General features: G+C 37.6%; 2 protein-coding genes across 4 annotated transcripts in view; one reads left to right on the top strand and one right to left on the bottom strand.

The window, feature by feature from the left end:
• LOC309485927 (tudor domain-containing protein 1-like) overlaps positions 1 to 10,538 on the top strand; it is a 41,409-nt gene extending 30,871 nt beyond the window's left edge. For both annotated transcript variants that reach the window (XM_082152931.1, XM_082152932.1), the window contains 8 exons: positions 2,696 to 2,829; positions 2,910 to 3,039; positions 4,092 to 4,147; positions 4,240 to 4,347; positions 6,038 to 6,616; positions 7,796 to 8,347; positions 8,431 to 8,553; positions 9,623 to 10,538. In XM_082152931.1, the coding sequence (XP_082009057.1) occupies positions 2,696 to 2,829; positions 2,910 to 3,039; positions 4,092 to 4,147; positions 4,240 to 4,347; positions 6,038 to 6,616; positions 7,796 to 8,347; positions 8,431 to 8,553; positions 9,623 to 9,744 (1,804 nt within the window). In that variant the 3' untranslated portion in view covers positions 9,745 to 10,538. The remainder of the gene's footprint in view (positions 1 to 2,695; positions 2,830 to 2,909; positions 3,040 to 4,091; positions 4,148 to 4,239; positions 4,348 to 6,037; positions 6,617 to 7,795; positions 8,348 to 8,430; positions 8,554 to 9,622) is intronic.
• Positions 10,539 to 10,661: 123 nt separating this feature from the next.
• Positions 10,662 to 23,857, bottom strand: part of afap1l2 (actin filament associated protein 1-like 2) — a 37,698-nt gene continuing 24,502 nt past the window's right edge. Inside the window, exons 5-19 of one of the 2 annotated variants that reach the window (XM_082152937.1) lie at positions 23,432 to 23,543; positions 20,003 to 20,211; positions 19,142 to 19,321; positions 18,983 to 19,057; positions 18,796 to 18,880; positions 17,824 to 17,919; positions 17,526 to 17,737; positions 15,874 to 16,019; positions 15,475 to 15,589; positions 15,034 to 15,240; positions 13,423 to 13,690; positions 13,132 to 13,302; positions 12,734 to 12,921; positions 11,930 to 12,079; positions 10,662 to 11,279 (exon numbers count right to left, since the gene is read on the bottom strand). In XM_082152937.1, the coding sequence (XP_082009063.1) occupies positions 11,253 to 11,279; positions 11,930 to 12,079; positions 12,734 to 12,921; positions 13,132 to 13,302; positions 13,423 to 13,690; positions 15,034 to 15,240; positions 15,475 to 15,589; positions 15,874 to 16,019; positions 17,526 to 17,737; positions 17,824 to 17,919; positions 18,796 to 18,880; positions 18,983 to 19,057; positions 19,142 to 19,321; positions 20,003 to 20,211; positions 23,432 to 23,543 (2,241 nt within the window). In that variant the 3' untranslated portion in view covers positions 10,662 to 11,252. Of the gene's footprint in view, positions 11,280 to 11,929; positions 12,080 to 12,733; positions 12,922 to 13,131; positions 13,306 to 13,422; positions 13,691 to 15,033; positions 15,241 to 15,474; positions 15,590 to 15,873; positions 16,020 to 17,525; positions 17,738 to 17,823; positions 17,920 to 18,795; positions 18,881 to 18,982; positions 19,058 to 19,141; positions 19,322 to 20,002; positions 20,212 to 23,431; positions 23,544 to 23,857 lie in introns of both variants that reach the window. The other variant, XM_082152936.1, reaches the window with a different exon arrangement.

Raw genomic sequence — 23,857 nt, 5'->3', positions numbered from 1 at the left:
AACACACTACGCCGTCATGGATTAAAATCCTGCAGCGCACGCAAGGTCCCCCTGCTCAAGCCAGCGCATGTCCAGGCCCGTCTGAAGTTTGCCAGTGACCATCTGGATGATCCAGAGGAGGAATGGGAGAAGGTCATGTGGTCTGATGAGACAAAAATAGAGCTTTTTGGTCTAAACTCCACTCGCCGTGTTTGGAGAAAGAAGAAGGATGAGTACAACCCCAAGAACACCATCCCAACCGCGAAGCATTGAGGTGGAAACATCATTCTTTGGGGATGCTTTTCTGCAAAGGGGACAGGACGACTGTACCATATTGAGGGGAGGATGGATGGGGCCATGTATTGCGAGATCTTGGCCAACAACCTCCTTCCCTCAGTAAGAGCATTGAAGATGGGTCGTGGCTGGGTCTTCCAGCATGACAACGACCCGAAATACACAGCCAGGGCAACTAAGGAGTGGCTCCGTAAGAAACATCTCAAGGTCCTGGAGTGGCCTAGCCGGTCTCCAGACCTGAACCCAATAGAAAATCTTTGGAGGGAGCTGAAAGTCCGTATTACCCAGCGACAGCCCCGAAACCTGAAGGATCTGGAGAAGGTCTGTATGGAGGAGTGGGCCAAAATCCCTGCTGCAGTGTGTGCAAACCTGGTCAAGAACTACAGGAAACGTATGGTCTCTGTAATTGCAAACAAAGGTTTCTGTGCCAAATATTAAGTTCTGCTTTTCTGATGTATCAAATACTTATGTCATGCAATAAAATGCTAATTAATTACTTAAAAATCATACAATGTGATTTTCTGGATTTTTGTTTTAGATTCCGTCACTCACAGTTGAAGTGTACCTATGATAAAAATTACAGACTTCTACATGCTTTGGAAGTGGGAAAACCTGCAAAATCGGCAGTGCATCAAATACTTGTTCTCCCCACTGTGCATATATATATATATATATACACAGAAATAAACAATAAGATACTCAATTCTATACATAATTCTATATTAATTTGTGCTGTCAGATTGAATTATCGTGATTAACATAAAGGTTTATGTATATACACACAAACTTTTATGTTAATCGCGATAAATTGATTTGACAGCACTGATTAATATGGAATCATGTATATAATTTTTTGAGTATCTCAATCAGAATCGATATTAAAAATATTGTAAATTGGCAAACAAAAACTCGAGATGTATTGTGGTAATGAGGATTTTTCTGCAAAATGTGCTGACTTTTCATGAAAATAATGTCACAAAAAACACCTGGTCTTCATTTTCTTAATGCAAAATAAAATTTCTTTATTTATTTGAATTTTGGGCAACATATTGTATCGCTTTATATTTAGCTTGTGTCCGTGGTAATACACTCTGTCAGTAACACTGTACAGTTTTGCATCAGAGAGTAATATTGTGGTACTTTAATATATACCATGGTGCTGAGAGATTACCATAATGATGTACCATTGTATTTACTGTGCATGGCACTAAAAAGGTACAGTGACGGATACTATAGTAATTTTTTTTTTTTTTTTTTTTGCAATTTAAAAAAAATGTAATACCATGGTACTTTTCTGTGCTTTTTTGTTAGTGTTTTGCAGGGACAGGTGCGGTCATATTTGAAATGTTTTCAGCTCTATTAGTGCTGACAGCTCTCAGACACACTAACAGGTGTGTTATTGCACACTAAAAGGCTGCTGACAGCCTGGATGTGTGGTGTTACTGTTGGTTAGGCTGCAGATAGTGTAATTCCTCTGTTCTCTCTTTACTTTGAGGCTTTATGGCAGCTTCCCAACAGGTGCAGGAGGAAGAGAGAATCTCAGTAGATAAACTCACCTTAACTGCCATTTCTAACAGCTGGGAGTCTATCAGTGTTGTGTTTGGGTGGATTACTGTGACCCCTCAGAGCTCTTGCAGCACCATATGCTCTGTCTGCTCAAAATGTATCGCAGAATTTAACTTTATTTAGAGGTTTTACTGCACCGTGTGTAATATAAATCTGGAATTGAATGTGTGACCTTCGCTGCTGTTTAAAAGTTGGAGGTCATTTTAAAGAAATGAATACTTTTATTCAGCAAGAAGGTGATCAAAAGTGACTGTAAAATATTCAGCAAGTAGGTGATCAAAAGTGACAGTAAATACATTTTGTAACATTATAAAGATTTATATTTCAAATAAATGAAAGCTTTTGAGCTTTCTATTCTCTCAAAGAATCCTAAAAAAAATCAACAAGATCCACAAAAAATATGAAGCAGCTCAACTATTTTCAACATTGATAATAATACGAAATGTTTTTTGAGCACCAAATCAGCATATTAGAATAACTTCGGAAGGATCATGTGACACTGAAGACTGGAGTAATGATGCTGAAAATTCAGCTTTGCCATCACAGAAATCTTTTATTTTTTTTAAAACATATTCAAATGGAAAGCAGTTATCTTAAATTGTAATAATATTTCACATTATTACTGTTTTAATGGGGTTTTTTTTTTTTATCAAATAAATGCAGTGAGAGCACAAGACACTTTTTTCCACAACATAAAAAAATTATTTTTTAATATATCATGTATAATAAATGTCTCTACTGCCTGGCAGATATCATTAAAAAAAGATACGTTCCATTATAACCAGTCAGAAAACTTAGCCATTTTTATTTTTATTTTTGTACAGAGCTTTAAAGAAAATTGTCTTTCTCTTGTAAGGTGGGAAGAGCTCCATGAATTGGCGAGCAGCCCATCGGATGCTCATGTGTTCTTCGCGGAGCACTTCAGTGATGCTGTTAATGGATTACTCACCAGCCTCACCACCTCCTCCGTCTGCACTGCCGTTCCTTCAGGTAAAAAAACTCACCTGTGACTCAATCAACAGCGCCTTTATGAACACCAAGTGACGTTTCCTGCACTGTGATATCTGCAGGGTGTAAGGTGGAGTCTTACCCGTGTGTGCAGAAAACCCTGGAGACGGTAAAAGAGCTTCAGGGAAACTTCATGTGCTGGAAAGGGTCCAAGGGATACTCACCATACACATCCCTCTGCCCTCATTACAGGTAAATTACATGGACTGAACAAAACGCATGGGTCTTGACCTATTCTAAAGTCTAAAAAACACTTTGTTCATTCCACGAGAGAATCATCCGTCTGACACATACCTATGACGAGTCAAAATGACCTTAATGTATATTGACTCTCTCACCATTATACAGTCACAGAGATGCCTCAGGTCTGAGATTATGTTTGTATTGTATCATATTGTGTGTGTTTTTGTTCTTTTGAAGCATCGCAGGCTCATATTGAGGTTTCATGGCCTGAGGTGAAACATAAAGCAGATCATTAACAGAAATGTATGGAATGAAACTGGTGTCTTACAGAAAGGTGTCTTACAGAAACCTTAACTATATATATATATATATATATACATATATATATATATATATATATATATATATATATATACAGTATATATATATATATATATATATATATATATATATATATATATATATATATAATCGATTAATCACGATTGCATCTAACATAAAAGTCTTAGTTTATATAATATAGTAATATAGGTGTGTGTATATATAAGATGTCTATATATTATATGTCTGTGTGTGCGTGTATATACTGTACACACACACATATATAATATATAGACATCTAATAATATATATACACACCTATATTATGTAAACATAAACTTTTGTTAGATGCAATTAGTCGATTTGACAGCACTAATACATATATAAATATAATAAGGTATATATTCTGTATATATAAAATAATTATTATGATTATTATTAATAATTTTGAGGTTTCATGGCCTGAGGTGGAACATAAAGGAGTTCATTAACAGAAATGTGAAACTGGTTTCACACTGTCTTACAGAAACATTGAGCAAAAAAAAAAATTTATTATTATTATTATTATGATTTAAGCTCAAATAAACACATATAATAAATAAATAAATAAATAAATAATAATAATATAGTTTATTATTAATATTATTATTAATTTTGAGGTTTAATGGCCTGATTTTTTTAAATGAAACAAAGGAGTTCAGTGATGTGTGGAGTGAAAGTGGATTCACATTGTTTTACAGGTATAACAAAGTTTACAGGCAGCACCCCGTTGTCTGTCACCGAACTGTCTGTCCAGGTAAGACCTAAGAATCAGTATACTTAATAATGAATATTTAATTCCATAATCATCAGAATTTGATTAATAGAAATAATTCCCTTTCCCTTCAGAACCATGTGACTCTCAGCCCTGTCAGAACGGGGGGACGTGTATATCTGAGGGACTGGAGAAATACCGCTGCGAGTGTCCCACAGGCTACGGCAGTGACCCCAATTGTGGTGAGTTCACATTCATGTGCCTCTCTTCCCACACTCCTCAGCATCTAACGGGCTGTGTGTGTTTTGTTTTGGTGGGTTTGGGTGGATTGTATGCGTGTGTGGGAGTTGTCACAAACAGCTCATGGTTTCACATTACAGTGGGGGTCAGCTTTCGGGCTAGGTCACGGTTGACTGAAATATACCTCACAGGTCTTATGTCCTTCAGATGATAGAGACGCTCTAATTATGAGCTAATATCACTCTGTTTCCATCTACAAATGCTTCCAAAGTCAGAAACGTTGTTGCAAATTTGTCGCCTTGTGCCGTGAAATGCAGCCATCAAATTAATTTCACACATTTTTTTTTTGCCATTATTGATATACATATTGCCAGACAATCAATGTACACATTTATTATGAATGAATAAATAAATACATAAATAAAATTATGATATCAATATTTTTATTGCCAAAGGATCAACATACACAACAAAAGCAGTGACAAAAAAAATAAAATAATAATACTAATAATAATACTACTAATAATATTGTTTTACAAAATATAAAAAAATAAAATATATTTAAAAATAAGATCAAATAATATCTTTATTTACATTCAGTGGTCGCTGTTGTAGGCCAACAGCTGTAAAATGACCAACCACATTTGTTTTTCTTTTTATATACTATTTAGGGTGAGATAAATCTGAAATTAATAATATCGCAACAATAGTGCCATGATTAAACAATGACACAGCTGTCTCCAAATATAATTAAACATTAGCAAAAAAGAACATTAAAGAAATTAAAGTAGAATGTGTGTAAAGTTAGTTCTGACCACACAAATCAATTCAATTCAATTCAATTCCCTTTTATTGTCATTGCATAAAATACATTTAAGTTATATACAATAAGCAAACCTTATGGTGCATTCACACATGACAACACAACAGCAATAATTAAGACAAAATAAATATGACACACTATAATACCGAAACTTGACAGTTTCATGTAAAGATATTGCACATTGTTATCACAAAATGGCTCTAACTGTAATTATAATTAGTGCATTTGAATCATGACCATTCAAGGTGTAATCAAACGTTTAGTGTTTAGCATTGTTGTTCAGTTCTCTGTTGGCTCTTGGGTAAAAAACTGTTCTTAAAACTATTAGTCTGTGATGCAATAGACCTGAAACACCTAAAAGAGGGCAACTGTACAAACAGAAGACGTTGATGATGATGATGATGATGTTAGCCGCTCTACTCAGACAACGAGAGCTGAATAAATGTTTTAGTGAGGGTTTTCTAGATGGGGCTGGTATATTTTCCTAAATGAGATTCCAAGAATCCATCATCAGTCTTCATGAGTTCCATTGAAACACTGACATAGAATCCTCCGGCCAATCAGAACATGATGACACGCACAACCTCCTGCTGTCAGTCAGTGTGAATGACATCACAGGCAGGGGTTAGATCAGATGACCTCACTTAACCTGCAGAGTGAAAGATGGATCTTTTTGTTTGTTTATGCTCTCCATAAATGCATTTTTGCATGTGTTAATGGGTAAAGAAGAGTCTCACATGAGCCTAACTAAAGTCTAAAATAAACACAAGATAATGCAGAAGTGGTATGTTAAGCATGTTCTTTAGATCTGAAAATTAAATCTTAAAGTGTCAATCAAAGCGGCTCTTAACCGTCTCCTCTTTTCCCAGCTCCCGTTCTGAGTTTCGACTGCTCTGTGGATGTGCTCTTCCTGGTCGAGGGCTCCTCTGCTCTCACTCTGGAGGGTTTCTTGCGCTTCAAGTCCTTCTTAAAGCGGTTCATGCAGGCTGTACTGAGCTCTGACACCCCTGTAAAGATGGGGTTGGCCCAGTACAGCAGCGACGTGAAGATCGAAGCCAAAATTGGGGAGCACAGAGACCCGGCGAAGCTGATCCAGGCCGTTGAGCGCCTGCAGTATCGTGGCGGGCAGGCCAAGGCTGGAAACGCTCTTCACTACATCACACGCAATGGCTTCCAGAGCGCACCCGTGTTCGCCGATGTTCAGGACGACCTGCCGCGAGTGGTAGTGCTGCTCACGGGGACGCCCTCGGCCGACCCTGTGGTGGAGCCAGCGAAGTACGCACGGGACAGGGAGATCTTCATCATCGGTGTAGCGCCAGAAGGGATGAGGGCTGAAATAAACAACATAACAGGAAACCCCCAGCGCACCATCACATACCAGTCACCCGACAGATTGACCGCTAAGATCCCAGAACTAAGAGCCAAAATTTGCAGCGTCGACAACCAGGGTAGAGATCTGAACCATTCTTCATTGACACAACTGTAAAGTCCTTACATAGATCGTTGCACCTCCTCAAGGAATAGTTCACCTCAAATAATAGTCCTTACTTTATTGAGGATGTTTTGCATTTTCCATCTAATGGACTCTTTTCACAGACTGTGATGATGTGTTTCCACAGTTATGAAAATTGTACGTTAACAAAACGTTTTTTTTATGTATTTCCTCAACACTAACGAAGATGAAAATGGGCATGATTTCGATAATTCTTCAATCTTAATCAAAATATACAGCTGACAAAAATGAAGAAACAAAGACAACCCCTATACAAGATATTAACAATCACTTTAAGAGTCCAAGAAAAATCTAAAAAGAATATGATTGTTTTTAATTCAATCATAATCAGTAGTCTAAGATTGACCCGCGTGAACACAATCAAGTTTCTTGGGGAATGCAAAACTTTTGTAAAATTTTATAATAATAATTGTACAATTTTTGACAGCGAAAAAGATTATCGGGGGAACAATAAGTTTGCGAGCAAAGGTTTTGTAAGCAAAGGCAAACATTTTGAGAGGGAATGCCAAAGGTTTGTAAGTGAATGCAAAACCTTTGTGGAACTTCTAATAATAAACATTTTGAGCGAAGGCAAATGTTTTGGGAGGGATTGCTAAGGTTTTGCTAGTGGAACACAAAGTTTCTCAGGGAAATAGAAAAACATTTAAAAGAAAAAGCAAAAGCATAAAAAATGTCTCATTTCTCATATTTATTCCATCACCATGTCCCATGTGTTACAACAGCAAACCACAATGATCCAACAATCCAATCAGTTCCCTATGGACAAAATTAAATCCCACCCATTTTTTCTTATACATCACAATAGCAAAGAAAAGACTATCACAACTTCTCTTAAATGCCGACTTTAACCATGATTAAAAACTAGTCAGGATGTCACATTGTGAATATGCTCTAATATATGACAATGAAATTGTCTAGCAAAAATCTATAGCAGTCCCAGACAGCAACATAGTGTCGGCCCAGATCCGGGCCATATCTGGCCCATGTGGGCCGGATCTGGGCTGACACTATGTTGCTGTCTGGGGTTTCCAAAACAGATACATTTAAACAGATAAAAAAATTATTATACTAATTGTATACTAACTGTTATACTAATGCCTTTTGTCTTTGTTAGGCTGTCTGGGTCAAGCTTTGGACCTTGTTTTTGTGCTGGACGCCTCCAGTGCTGTAGGCAAGGACAATTTCGTCCACTTTCAAGACTTTGTTCGGAGCACCTCAGTGCAGTTTGACATCAATCGAGACGTGGCTCAGGTGGGACTGGTGGTTTATGGGAGGCGTCCCGTCACGGTCTTTGACCTGGACAAGTATGACTCGGGCTCTGCTGTGCTGAAGGCAGTGGGAGACGCTGCTTTTCTGGGTGGGAAGGCCTCTACAGGTTCAGCCCTGCTCCATGTGCTCTCCCAAAGCCTGACGGTGGGGAAAGGAGCGCGACCTGGAGTCAACAAGGCTGTGGTGGTGCTGACTAATGGGACGGGTGCGGAGGATGCAGCGGTGCCCGCCCAGAAGATCCGTGATAGCGGAGTGTCACTGTTTGTGATTGGCATCGGGAGCATTCAGCAAGAGGTCCTCTTCCGCATCGCCGGCTCTGAGGATCACATGATCTCTGTACCTTCATATGATGACCTGAAATACTCTGAGGATGTGCTGGTACAGATGGTGTGTGCAGGTACGACATCACAAATATTCCCCTTTGAAAACATTTGTTCATATGTGATGGATTTATATTCTACCTTTGCTCACTTTCTACAGACGTGAAGAAACCTGTTCACCTGTGCAGTCCCAACCCCTGTATGAATGATGGTGTGTGTGTGCTCCTCAACGGCAGCTACCGCTGTGAATGCCGTGGGTGGAAGGGTCCACACTGCGAAACACGTCAGTACCAGTAACTACTAATTAGTCTTTTGTATTAGAAATGGATATTCTTGTTTTCCTGTAGATGGGAAGTTGACAAGTATATAGGTATTTTTCAGCATTTTTATTCACATTATTTGCTGTTTTTAAATTTTTTATTAAAACATATATATATATATATATATATATATATATATATATACACATATAAAGTAATATTGCCAAAAAATATCAGCAAAAATATATTTTCAGCATTTTTATTCACCTTATTTGCTGTTTTTAATTAAAACATACATTATATATATATATATATATATACATACATACATTTTTTTTATATATATGTATATATATATATATATATATATACTTTATATATATGTATGTATATATATATATATATAATATACATGTTTTAATAAAAAAAAACAGCAAATAAGGTGAATAAAAATGCTGAAAATATATTTTTGCTGATATTTTTTGGCAATATTACTTTATATATATATATATATATATATAATGTGTGTATATATATATATATATATATATGTATATAGTGTTTTATTACTTATTTTAGTTTTTTAATGAATGTCACATGTCATTCTAATATGCAGATTTTTGCTTTTTCATGATTATATGATGAATATAAAATCAAAAGAACAACATTAACTTGAAATAGTTTTTTTTTTTACATTAAATTAATCCTTGCTGAATAAAACTTTAAACCTATATATATATTTCCTTGGGGTACGAAAAATAAACTTGAATGAAGATGCAGAATTTGAAAACAAGTCAAATATTAACATGGTTTTCTCAAGTAAATTTACCTTGTAAGGATGCTTAGATATTTCTTAAAATAAGACAAAAATGTGATTAAGATCATTTTTTTGCAATGCAAATCTTGGTTATTTAACCCATCTTATAACAAATTAAAATGGCTTCACACATCGGCTTATGTTGCTCAGAATGTTTTGTTCATTTTTCTGTGCCCGCTGGATGGGTCATAATTAGGTGTTTTCAGAATGGACGGTTGGCAGGGTATATTTAGGTGTTTTGATTTATGTATTTTTGTGAACTTGTTTTTGTTCAGGAAGCAGAGATCCGCCATCCAGAGGAGATCTCCCTAAACCTGCAGGCCTGAGGCGCCGTCAGCTGCTGCAGCGCTATAGGGAGCACCGCAGGAGACACGCGTCCCGAACACAGCACAGATGAAGAGAACAACGCACACTACACACACAAAGACCCAGCTCAGCAATGGGTTCAAATTCATTCTACAATTCACTCTGGTGGTGAACACACAATCCAGACGACACTTCACGGGTATCCATTTCATGAATTTTGTAAATGCGTTCAGTGCCTTAAAAATTAAGATTTTTTTAAATGTAGTTAATCTTAACTCTTTCCCTGCCATTAATGGAATTTTCCATCATTTGACACAATGATTCCCCTATACAGTAGGGGACGCTATTACAGGCAAAAAAAGAAGCAGAAACAAGTGATAAAAGCATTGCTTATGCACGTTTTGTCTTTGACAAAAACACAATTTTCTCAGCTTTTTGTTGCTTTTTATGAAACTTACCCACATTCAAGTGTTGCATGAAGCAAGAATAAAATGTTTTTTGTTTTGTGGAGGCTGTTCTTCATTTTGATATGTTGGATGTTCAGATATTCATGCAACAAAATACTCTTGGGGCCATGAACATTTTGTGAAAATGATAAAAAATGCTGGTGGTGGCTGGCAACTTTTTTTTTTTCTTTTTTTTAATGCTGGCAGGGAAAGAGTTATGGGGGTTTTGATGCTGGTTGTATTGATTATTCAGCACTGAAGACCCTTTATGAACATGTTTTCTGTCTGAGATTTGGACTTGTGATCTGTCATAATGAAAACTCCTTGTGTTACAGAAAGCCTCATGTTAGAGGTTTATGTTTTTGACCATATTTATTTTTTTATCAGTTACAGTGATGCATTTGTCTATTGTAAAGCTATTAAACATTTTTTTCCAGAACCTTGTCTAACTCAAATACTTTCTATTGTTTTAGTGTTGTTTTGGTTCCACCTACTGGAAAAACAAAAAAATGCAGTTCTGTTTTCTGCAATTTCAAAGCAGGATCCCGTTTGCATAAATATGCATAGTTGTCAATACAAACTTTTATTTGAATAAAAAGTGCATGTTTCAGCTAGCGTACAGTAACAAACCGAAAAACACTGAACGGATATGTTATATATATTCACATCTTGGTTACCAGCATACATGAACCAAGCTACAATGTACCAAATGGCTGATTTGAAGTCTTGAATCTAAATGTTTCAATATAAAAATAGTGGTTCTCAAAGCTCTCCTAAACTCTTTTTTGGTCTCTTCTCAAGCTTGTGAAACATCCATCACATACTGTGGCACACCACTGGAAGAGTATTTTCTATCGTTCTCCTCCTTTCTCTTACATAAAATGACTTGAATAGATTTCAAATCTATTGTTGTCCAGTGGCGTTATTTGGCAGGGAACAGAAAATATTGTCTTGGATCAGCTGCCTGATGTACCCAGTGCCATCTCAGCCTCTGGTAGCAGAGAAGCAGGGACGAGTGGAGGGTGATGTATCAGAGGGGCGGAGCCTGCAGGGAATTGGACACACCCCCTTCCCCTCCCTGCCTGAAGCATTTGCCTTAGCAGTCCTTTGAGCTTTGGCTAAAAAGTCTTTTTGCACTCGCTGTTCCCATCTATTAAGTTGTGGTTTTTTTCTCCCATTCCTGCAGAAAGAGAATGACATCAGCTCAGGCAATAACAATCAGAAAAGTATTGTAAAAAAAAAATAAAAAAAAGATGACTGAATACATCTTTACATCTATATAAATACACTACCATTCAAAGGTTTAGGCGGGTCAGTCATATATTTTAAATAAATGTTTATTGAGCAGCAAATCATATTAGAGTGATTTCTGAAGATTAACATGACTTAAGAAAATTCAGCTTTGCCATCACAGTATACATTACATTTTAAAATACATTTAAATATTTCATAGTAAAAATAAAAGTTATAAGTTACTTTTGTAGCAATATTTCACAAAATTACTGTTTTACTGTATTTTTTGAGCAAATAAATGTAATCTTGGTGAGTATAAGAGACTTCTTTCAAAACATTTTGACCCCAAACTCTTGAACGTTAGTATACACCGTCATTTGCACGGTACTTCACTGTACTTCAAAGAATGCTATGGGATTACCATGGTGGTACATGTCCAAAAACCATGGCATTAGAACTTTTCTGTTGTGTACAGTTGCTTTGACTGAGAAATTATTGTATTTTTTTTTATAAATCATAAATGTAAGATTATCTTAAAGTCCTCATAAAAAAGCTAAGCTCTCTGTTAGCACTATGGATGCCTAAGTGGACTCTGACCTTGGCCTTCTGCAGAACGTTTCCTTTGTTGGGTGTCATGATGGACACAGGTCTGTTCTTCATCGCTGTGGCACAGTTCACAGGTGAATCTCCATTGTTGGTGGGTGTATTTGTACTTGGAGCAGGACTGGCGACAGGTGCCACCTTGGGCTACAAACAAAACAATACAAGTCAGCTCACGTAGTTCAAATATAGAGTACAAAAAAAAACAAAAAAAAAAACAGAAGGAACACAGTGGGATTGAATTCTTAACTATCCTGAATTGTACCACCTTAGTATGCTTATGTCTAGGTTTGCAATTCACTTGGTTTTGGAACAGGTTAAGACTTTTACAATTCAAAATAAATGTCTTCTATGTTAATATCTCTTAAAATGTAATTTATTCCTGTGATGGTAAAGCTGAATTTTCAGCATCGTTACTCCATTCTTCAGTGTCACATGATCCTTCAATCATTCTAATATGCTGATTTGGTGCCCAAGAAACATTTTTATTATCAATGTTTAAGACAGTTGTGCTACTTAATCTTTTTGATTTAAAAGAAAAAGTAAAAGAAGAGCATTTATTTGAAATATAAATCTTTTGTGACACTTTTGTACTGTCACTTTTGATCAATGTAATGCGTTCTTGCTGTATGTTCATTAAAAAGGTATAATATATAAATAAATATATAATTAATTACGTATAATACATGATTAAAAAACAACAACTTTTGAACGCTAGGGTGTATATAATTACATTCCCCTACACACAACGTGCATGAAAAGAGTCAGACAAAAGCTCAATTCTGTTGTTATGAGACTAACCGTTAAAGTTTCCAGTAGACTGCTGTCTACCGTGGTGCCCAGTGTAAAAGGTCCAGCTTCCACTTTTCTCAAACTCTCCTTCACCTCCATCAAGCTGAGCTCCACCTCCACTCGCCGACGCTCTGCCTCCCGACATGTCTCCTCCATCTGCTTCAGACGAGCCTCCAGAGAGGCCTGCTGGGTGGGGTCTATGAAAGCCATAATCAAAAGCATTTATTAGCATTTACATGCACAGTGGCAGTATCTCAGCACTACATAAAAGTATATCAAGTTTTATAAAATTAGCAAACAGTAGCAGCATAAAAATAATCCAAAGTTAGAACAACATAAGGGTTAATAAAAACTATTGCTTCAACACGAGTGTTTCCTAACATGACCATTAGGTATCACTGCAGTACCTTGGCAGGAGTTTAGCTCTTCTTTCACCTCTCGTCTGTCTTTCCTCAGTGTGGCCAGAGTGTTTTTAACCTCCTCCCTCTCTCGCTCCAGCCGGTCTCTATCGTCGGTGTAACGTCGCACGTCGGCCTCCGTCCTGTTCTTCCCTAATTTCACCTCAACCGACCCTGGGGCTGCTAAACAAGAGGAGTCATGACCTACATTCACATACTGCAAGTATACTCACTTTAGTGCATGGCTGGGAAAAATAAATACAAGTTTTGTAGGTCTGCTTTACAGCTGAAGGCTCTCACCTGCTGGAGAGAACTTGAGCCTGTCAAAAAGTCTATCCGCGCTGGCGGCTCTTCCTCTGGAGGTGGGAGGACTCTGGGGCATCTGGGGTAGGGTTTGGGTTTGGGGAGACAGAGAGGCCCTCTTTTGGCTTTGCTGACTAAGGAAACTGATTTTTTGAGTCTGGACGTACAGATTGGGGGCCGGAGAGGGATCCGCGTCCACTCTTGGGGCTACAGGTGGAGGGTCCAGGATCTCTGTGCTGCTCGGTAGTGAGGTTTCATATTCAGGCTGTTTTAGAAGAGACAAACATTCAGCAAACATTGCACTACTGTGGCCTTGGTAACACATAAGAATCCAATTTATAATTGGATAAATTATACATTTATAATTTTCATTTTCTACATTTTCTTAGTAACAAAAACAAAAAAGTCATGATGAAGCTGAAGTAGCGACAAATCTTTTCATATACACTGAACAAAATTATAAATGCAACACTTTTGTTTTTGCCCCCATTTATCATGAGCTGAACTCAAAGATCTAAAACTTTTTCTGTGTACACAAAAGGCCTATTTCTCTCAAATATTGTTCACAAATCTGTCTAAATCTGTGTTAGTGAGCACTTCTCCTTTGCCGAGATAATCCATCCACCTCACAGGTGTGGTATATCAAGATGCTGATTAGACAGCATGGTTATTGCACAGGTGTGCCTTAGGCTGGCCACAATAAAAGGCCACTCTAAAATGTGTAGCTTTACTGTATTGGAGGGGTCTGGGGGGGGATCCCCCCGAAAAAAAAAAAAGATTGTTGAATGTGGCCTGTGGCCTGTGGTTCACTCCTCTTCAATGGCTGTGTGAAGTTGCTGGATATTGGCAGGACCTGGAACACGCTGTCATATACACCGATACAGTTGTCGGAACACGCTGTCATATACACCGATACAGTTGTCGGAACACGCTGTCATATACACCGATACAGTTGTCGGAACACGCTGTCATATACGCCGATCCAGAGAATCCCCCCCTGGACCCCCCCAATACAGTAAAACTGCACATTTTAGAGGGGACTTTTATTTATTAGAGGTGGCCAGCCTAAGGCACACCTGTGCAATAACCATGCTGTCTAATCAGCATCTTGATATGCCACACCTGTGAGGTGGATGGATTATCTCGACAAAGGAGAAGAGCTCACTAACACAGATTTAGACAGATTTGTGAACAATATTTGAGAGAAATAGGCCTTTTGTGTACATAGAAAAAGTCTTAGATCTTTGAGTTCAGCTCATGAAAAATGGGGGCAAAAACAAAAGTGTTGCGTTTATAATTTTGTTCAGTGTATATTGTGACACACATCTGAGTGTAACAGGTTATTGATGAAGAAAGATGTAGGACAGGAACTTGATTCTATGCATTGGCTGTTTCTTGGATTTTGAGATGTGGGCTTGCAGGGGCGGAATTTATGCAGATTAAATGATAATTGATGTCTTGCATACGTCATCAGAGTGAACATTTTCACCGGAAGATCCAATAATAATAAAGAAAGAAAACATACATGGTTTTTTTAATTACAGCTAGATCTATGATCATGCATTTAGAAAATAACAAGGATGAATTTCCATTGCATCTAATCTTAACCTCTTGAGGCTGTAGCTGATCATGTTGAGGAGCATCTGAGGGACTGAGCTCTGTCTGTACGGTGTTGGACATCTGGGGTGACACTCTGCCCGAGCTCGTGTGCAGGAAGGAGCGAACCGGGATCAGATCCAGATACACTCTCTCCTTCCCGTTCTCCTCGGTGCTTGCGTTTCCCTCCTCGCTGCCATTCTGAACCTCTTGAACCTCCTACAGCCGGAGAGAGGAACAGTATCAGAGAGAGATTATTGAATTTGGATGGCCTGCAGGGTTACAAAAACACAACACTATCACAGCAATGACTTCCTGCCACTCGTATTATTTCTGGCCGACAGCTAAGTGAATCTTCGACTGTCCTGAGTCTATGACTCAGAATAAACACAGCTGCAATAAAATGGGAGGTATAGATTTACGACAAAAGCATGGCAAAAGTGTTTCACTCACCTCCTGTTCATTCTCTGTGGATGCCACATCATCGTATATGTCATCACAGGTATAGGGGTCTGACGGAGGGCTGTCTGTGTATGTGTTGGGCTCTGAGTACCTCCTCTGCATTAAACTGACAAATACACACAAATCAGGCTCCAAAATCTCCCAAAACAAATCTATCATATGATCATAAGTCACACGGGCCACTTTTATGGTACATTTATAGTAATTTTTTGTCATTTTGGATGTTCACGGCCTATGGGATATAGTTCAAATTTTCTCCTTTTGAGCACCATAAAAAAAACCTATGCAGGTTTAGGATGACATGAGGCTGACAAAACGTTTATTTTAAACTACTCCTTTAATAGTGTATGTTAATTTTTAATAATTACTGATGTGCAGGAAGTAACTTACTACATGGATGTCTTGGCAGCGTTGACAATACTGGATATTCTCTCTGAGTTCACATAGTCGTAGGTGAGATCTTCCGGCTCTGTTTTGGTGCCGGTTTGTGACAGTATGAGCCCGAGCCAGTGGCCCATTTCAGCGGAGGATTTAGCCTGGAAGGAAAAAGGAGGATATTTGATCATCGATACCCTCCTGAGACATTCATTTACTTTAACAAGCGCAGCTGGGCCTGTTGAAACAATCTGCAAATAGGAAGTAAGTTTGCCATTGACTTCATTCTGGCCTGAAGATGGCAGTCAAGTTGAAGTTTATATTGAATACTCACTATCCCATGCCGTCATTTTGTCCCCTCTGTCTTTGTTTATTGAGATGTGTCTTACTGAAAACTGATGATAAACAACTCAAGAATGAAGGAAGGATAACTTTATGAGCAGTGACCCAAAATACAAATACACTACCATTCAATAGTTTGAGGCTGGTAAGATTTGTATTAAAGAAATGAATACTTTTATTCATCAAGTATACGAAAAATGAAAAGTGAAAATGACAACAAAGACTTTTACGTTGCTACAAAAGATTCCTATTTCAAATAAAATGATGTTCTCAACATTGATAAGAAGTGTTACTTATGCAGCAAATCAGCATATTAGGATGATTTCTAAAGGATCATGTGACACTGAAGACTGGAGTGCTGGCTGCTGAAAATCTGTTTTGTCATCACTGACATCTCACATTGTAATATTTCACAATATGACTATTTTTATTGTATATTTTATCAAATAAATACATCTTTGGTAAGCATAAGAGACTTCTATTAAAAACATTACAAATCATACTGATCCGAACTTTTGAAAAGTAGCGCATATAACATAGAAGCATAGGCTACATTATTTGTGTAGCATATACTGTAAATACTAGCTGTGAATCTTGCAAAATTGTAGACACCAAAACTAAATGGAGAGGGACGTTTCACACATCTCAGAAATCTCATTCAGACTGATGCCAAGATTCATGAGGGCATCAGACAATGAGACTGGGAAAACCAGTGGCTCATTATGAGAGTGTAAAGGATTACTAATCTGTGACCTTGGAACTTCCGGTTTTCTGCAGCTTCCTAGTCCAGCTCTAACTGGAACAAATATTTGTTCTGTACAGATCTGTTATACACCACCGATTGCCAACAGTCCATTTGCTGAATGAGTATTGCACAAAAAGATTGAAAGCACTTGTAAAAATCACAAGCTCCTTATAAAGGTACTGGGTAAATAAGAGCACTTGTGAGGAAGAAGCAATCACAGAATTTTCCAAGGTTTGCTAGGGACTTTGGAAGATATTCAGCTTGCTAGAACTGTTTATTATTGTTAGATGGACAGAAATTCACTAAATGCATCTTTATATCACTGTTTATGTATGATGTTGCTGTGCCATACTTCAATGAGTTTTTGTTGTGCTATTATAGACTTATTTTCCACAGTCTGTTGTTGTGGTATCATCTCTTTCAGATCTCTAAACCGCATATAGAAACAAAATGAACTGTGGTTGGATGTTTAAAGGTCGTTCAGATGATCTCTTCATGTCTAAGTGGGCAGAACGAGCTGCACAGTCAAAAGTCTTGCTATGGAGGACTTCGGTAATGAACTTCATTGCTCTCTACTCACTTCTAGGATTGCAAGCTCCTCTCCATCCATTTGGATGCGGAATGAGTACAGGTGTTCAGGGCTGGGGTCTGGCAGAACCATGCACCCATCGAGAGACAGTGGCTGCTGGGACACTTTGCTCCTGCTTTTGTCATTGTAGATCCAAAGCTGCCTGTCCTTCACTGAGCACCACCGGCTTCTCCAATGAGTGTTCACCAGGACATTAAGGTAGCCTGGAACAAAGAGAAATAAAGATGAACATTTTAGATTGTGAGGGAGTTTAAAAGCTGGTCAACTAAATATTGTGATGGTTGGTTACCTGACGGATCCACAGACTTCTCTGGACTTTCCAAAGAGGAAATCTTCTTTTTACCAATGTTCATAAGGTTACTAAACTTGCCGTATTTCTTCTTAACTACAGTTAAAAGGACAATTAAAGGGTCAATTATTAAAGGTAAAGGGTAAAAATATATATAATTATACTGTATACTATAATCTGATATTTAATATATATTGTTCAAAAGTTTGGGGTTATATGATGTTTTAATGTTTATGAAAGAAGTCTCTTATGCTCACCAAGGCAGCATTTATTTGATCAAAAATAAATTAAAGGTAGGAATATTGTGACATATTATTACAATTTAGAACAACTGCTTTCTATTTAACTATTTATTTTAAATGTCATTTATTCTTGTGATGGTAAAGCTGAATTTTCAGCATGATTCAGCAGTCTTCAGTGTCACATGATCCTTCAGAAATCATTATAATATGCTGATTTGGTCCTCAAGAAACATTTCTTATCAATGTTGAAAACAGTTAATTTTTTTTTACAATTTTTTTTTAACTGTGATACTTTTTTTTCAGGAATCTTTGATAGAAAATTCAAAAACAGCATTTATTTGAATTATTTTACATCATGATAATGTCTTTACTGTCACTTTTGATAAATTGTATGCATCTTTGCTGAATAAAAATATAAATTGCTTAAAAAAATCTTATTGACCCCAAACTTTTGAATGGTAGTATATAGTATAATCAATGAAGCTTCTACTCTGGAAGTGCATGTTGATGCATGTTTCTTTTGAAAATAAAGTTGTATACAAAGTTATTTAAAAAAATTATTGACGCTATCAATTCTGCAGCTTACAGCTGTATGGTCCAAAGTTAAGCAGCATTCTGAGGTGATGTTCATTTTCAACACTACGAGCATAGACATCTTCAAGTCACTTCCAGTGTACATCTAAAATGAGCAGTGAGATCTAAAAGAAGGGCTGAAACAGTCCACTCTCACCATCTTTGTTTTCCAGGTTCTCTGCGTGACTGTCTGTGCTGCTGCCACTCTCAGATGCCACTGAGTGTCTCTCGCTCAGCTCACCCTGGCAGAAAAGGTAGAACTTTATAGCTTAACCTGACTCAGAGACAAAATTGGGCTGTTTAATACATAAATCAATCAGGGAATAAAAGGCAATCTGTCATACCTTAGTAGAGATGAGTGTTGGAGAGTCGGTTACATCAGATACCGCAGTATTTTTCGGACTAATTTCCTGAATAACCTGAAGAAGATGGAACTAGGCTGTAACAAACACTGATTTACCGGTAATTATTAATCCATATGGGATGACTCCATTGCCCCTCACCTTCAGCCATTGTTCGGCCTGCTCTTTGCTCTGAAGTCCCAGGACAATGGCCTCTCCACCCAGTGGGGTTATTTTCAGTTTGTGTTCTTTCCTTTTCGTTTGCTTCTCTTTGTAGATCACACTGCAGCCCAGCAGACTGATATCCAGCAGAGGAGTCTGATCCTTTGAGCTTTTGTAGCACTGAATGCAGTAGCATACAGAAAAATCTGATTAATTTTTGGAGGTTTATACTGCCAAATTTAAGAATGATATATCATTCGTAATAGAGCTTCTTTTAAATTGTGGATATAGTGGTAAATGTAAACAAAAAACATTCTTGTAGCACAAATAGTAGAGCGTGGCGCTAGCAACGCCAAGGTAATTGAAAGAAATGCATTAAGTGATCAAATGTACACATTGAATGCAATGTAAACCACTTTGGATAAAGTGTCTGGCAGATGCATAAATGTAAAATATTCAAATCCCTTTTTAAAAATTTGTATACCAAAATGTGGGATAGAACTTGTTTTTTATTCACTGGAAATTGACTGAATCATGAACAATTCCATGACTGTTGGATGAAGGAAATGAAGGAAAAAAAATCTTCGGAATAATGTGCAACAATAAATCATGCACAGGTAGACCAGAAATGTTCATTAAGAAAATAAATATGGTATATTTTACTTTAGGTTGACTTTAAATGGTCTGTTTGATAGACATTTAAGAAAAGTTAAAAGCAAAAGCAAAAGTAAATTACTACAAGTATTAGTAACAGATGTGAACACTTGATTTCAAACACCCGGATTTGTGTAAACATTCCTATCATAGATCAGCTATGGGTGGGATATGGGTGTCACTGACATAAGCAATGATGTCACCTACCAGGAGACGATGTTCGCGAATGACACACAGCTGTTTAGCCCACTGGCCGAGCCACTTCTTCCTCCAGAGGAAGGCACAGATCCGCGCATCCTTCATTAGCTCGATGGATGCCTCAGGAGACGGCCACTGGTGCTGTGCTGTGGACTTACCCTTCGTCACTTCTTCCTCATCATAGGACTCATATGAACTGCTCACTGGCTCTGTATCTTCTGTAAACGTGAAAAATGAGAAAAATGTGAGTCAATAAGGAAAAAGGAGAGGTTAGGGATGATCTGATTGTTCATTCTCATTACCATTGCACTGGAACAAATGAAAGTAAAAACCTAACTCACTGCAAGTTCTCCCTGCAAAATCAGATTCGTAAAGAAATAGTTCACTCAGAAAATGAACGTTCTGTTGTTACAGTCCAGTATGATTTGTCTTCCGTGGAAAATAAAGGGAATGACAAGAGGGTTAGTAAATGATGACAAATTTTATAACTAAATTGTATGAGCTATTTAAACAAAGTTAATCTAGATAATATATGTTTGAGATTCTTGATTTATACACGAGTAGGAGAAACAAATAGAGGAATGATATACAGTTGTAATCGAAATTATTCAACCCCCCTAGAAAATCAGGTTTATTGGTAAAATTTACAGACTTTCAGCAGTCTGCAATGAACAGATCAAACAAAGTAATTGAAATAGCTCAACACTACAAATGTTTCAAGTGCAAATGCAACCTTGAATGACTTCTACAGTCTCAAAATGATTCAACCCTCTAAACAGAATCCCTCACAACAGCAACGAATCAAGGGCTTCATTAGTTGCACCAGGTGTGCTTGAGCTAGAACACATGAAATATCTGAACATGCTATGGGTTTGTTGAGTGTCACGTTTGACTGCACGTTAGAAATATGGCTACGTCAAAAGAATGGTCTAAAAAGTTAAAAGAAGGTATCATAAACCACAAACAAGTGACAGGATACAAAAAGATAGCGAAGGCACTAAATGTTCTAGAGACACAGTTGGAAGCATAGTTTGCAAGTTCAAAGTTAAAGGAACAGTGGTTACACTACCTGGAGGGGCAGAAAAAAGAAGCTATCAATGGCTGCAAACAGATTTCTGAGAAGGCAGGTTAAAAAAAAACTCGAGTGACTGCAATAGACCTGCAGCAAGACTTGGTGGCAACAGGCACTGAGGTTTCAGCTTGCACAGTAAGGCGTGTACTAAACGCATGCGGTTTCAATGCTATCATTCCAAGACATACACCACAAATGACCCAAAAGCACAAGAAAAGTCGGCTCCAATTTGCTCAAAATCATATAAATAAGCCACAGAAGTTTTGGGATTTTGTTCTGAGGAGCGATGAAAAAAACGAACTTTTCGGCCCTATGGATCAGCGGTATGTCTGGAGGAAGAAGAATGAAGCATATGCAGAAAAGAACACTGTCTGCAGTTAAGCGTGGTGGGGGCTCGGTGATGCTCTGGGGCTGCTTTACATCCTCTGGCAATGGAAACCTGCAGTGTGTGGAAGGCAAGATGGGTTCATTGAAGTATCAGGAAATCCTAGGAGAAAACGTCATGCCGTCAGTTAGGAAGCTGAAGCTTGGGCGTCATTGGACCTTCCAACAGGACAATGATCCCAAGCACACCTCAAATTCCACCAAGGCTTGGTTGCAGAAGAAGTCCTGGAAGATTCTACAGTGGCCATCACAGTCACCTGACTTGAACCCCATAAAAAAATCTCTGGTGTGATTTGAAGGCGGCGGTTTCAGCACGCAAACCCAAGAATATTACTGAACTGGAGGTCATTGCTCTTGAGGAATGGGCTAAGATTCATCAGAAACGCTGCCAGAAGCTGCTGTCTGGTTTGCAGAAGGTCAAAACAGCAAAAGATGTTCTATTAAGTACTAAAGATGCTTTCCATGAAGGGGTTGAACAATTTTGAGACTGAAGAAGTTGGGGGAACCACTTAAAACATTTGTTGTGTTGAGCGATTTTAATTACCTTTGTTTGATTTGTTCATTTGTTAAAATTTGCAATGGGGGTTGAATAATTTTGATTATAACTGTGTGAGTGTATATATATATATATATATATATATATATATATATATTTATTTATCACTGCATATGCACATTAATAAAATGTATTACATTAAATTATTGCAATATAATTATTATATTATTTATTATAATTATTACATATACATATGTTATAAAGTACATTTTACATACACATATATACAGTATATATAGAGAGAGAGGGAGAGGCTAAAAGAAGTTAAAGTGCATTTGTCCGGTATGCTCTAAAGCCAGCAAGCACATGCAACGTCAGCGGCCTCAAGCTTGGATACATTAAAAAATGAGGTTTTCCCAGAGCCATGCGCTTCGCTGTAGCCAATAAAGTTAGAGCTGTTTCTTTGTTTTTCTCTCCTGATGCACATTGAGAGAAACAGAGATAGATACCCTGAGTGATCACAGCATAGACCACAGTGTTTGAAGCTTCTACACGTTTCCTGACCCCTGTGATGATGGCAAAGCAACCAAAATCTACAGAAATACAGGAGGACAATAAAAGGGGAAATGCAATAAGGGAGGAAGAGAAAAAGATCAGGTGAGAAGCTACAGAGAGTGAAACATTTATGTGGCTGGCATGTCACATGAAAGAAACAGGAAGAGTAAGTGTTTTAAGTGCATGTGATGCATGAGAATTGTTTGTTAGAATTGCATAAACTCAATATTGATATCTTGGGCTGCACTAAATATTTGTGTCTTGTGGTTGTAATGCTTGAATTATTTTAGGGCTTCATCACTGTCAGAACGTATCCAACTGGAAATCCGCTTTACTCATCCTAAACCATGAGGTTTGGCTTGATATCAGCTGCCGAAACAAGTGGCGAAACATCTCAGATTTTGGCCCTGCGCATCCCTTGTGTGTTGATATTACACAGCACAGCTGCATGATAATGCCTCTGTATCCTTTGACCAAAATGAGACGTCATTTTCCAAAGAATATTGTAAATGATTGTCCCCTCGCTGGGCTGAACTTTGCACCTCCAGCCAAATGCCCCATCACTGTTGGCCCCATTTCCTGGGCTCACGGTCAATCTTCCGTCACTGCGTGTCCAGAGCCAGAGGACTGGTTACTGCTGAACAAAGACCTTCACTGTATTCTGAGTTCCCTGCCTGCAGGCTTCTCTGTCTCACAGTAAAGCTGTAGACTACAGTGGGAAGGAGCTAAAACAGAGCACTCAATGACCACAGCTTCACTCTCATAGGACAAGAGCAAGAAGAACAATAATGAGAAGTCACAAATCTACCCAGTCTTTGAATTATACTTTTTTTGAATCAGGTTAAATAGTGGTTTGACATGAACATCAAAGAAAACAATCAACAACAGAAGATCATTTGTAGGGCACCTTTGGGCCCAATTAGAGACGTACCATTGATGCTTATAGGGTCATAGGGTTGTGGATCTTCATAGTAACTTTCAGGCACTAAAGATGCTGGAGCAGGAGCTGGTGGAAGAGGAAAGGGCTCCCTCCCTAAATTGCACTGAGAAAAAAAAAGAGAAAGATGTTGTTATGTCAACATTCTCATTATTTTATCAAATAATAATGCAATTTTTATGTGTTTCCTAATAAAAATTCAGTTATACGTTGGGTGCAGTCTCCTGAATGTGAGTTTAGAATCAACTGTTCAGAGGTGGAGCAAATAAATATATATAAAAAAAGAATAAAAAAAAGAATAATAATAAATAAATATTCATTATTGCACTTTATTAAAATAGTATAAAATATAAAAAACTCATATATATATATATATATATATATATATATATATATATATATATATATATATATATATAT

The sequence above is a fragment of the Leuciscus leuciscus genome, assembly GCF_965113295.1.
Source record: "Leuciscus leuciscus genome assembly, chromosome: 21".
In the NCBI taxonomy this organism is placed as follows: domain Eukaryota; kingdom Metazoa; phylum Chordata; class Actinopteri; order Cypriniformes; family Leuciscidae; genus Leuciscus; species Leuciscus leuciscus.
Note: the sequence above shows the minus strand (reverse complement) of the source record. Positions and strands in the feature narration are given on the sequence as shown.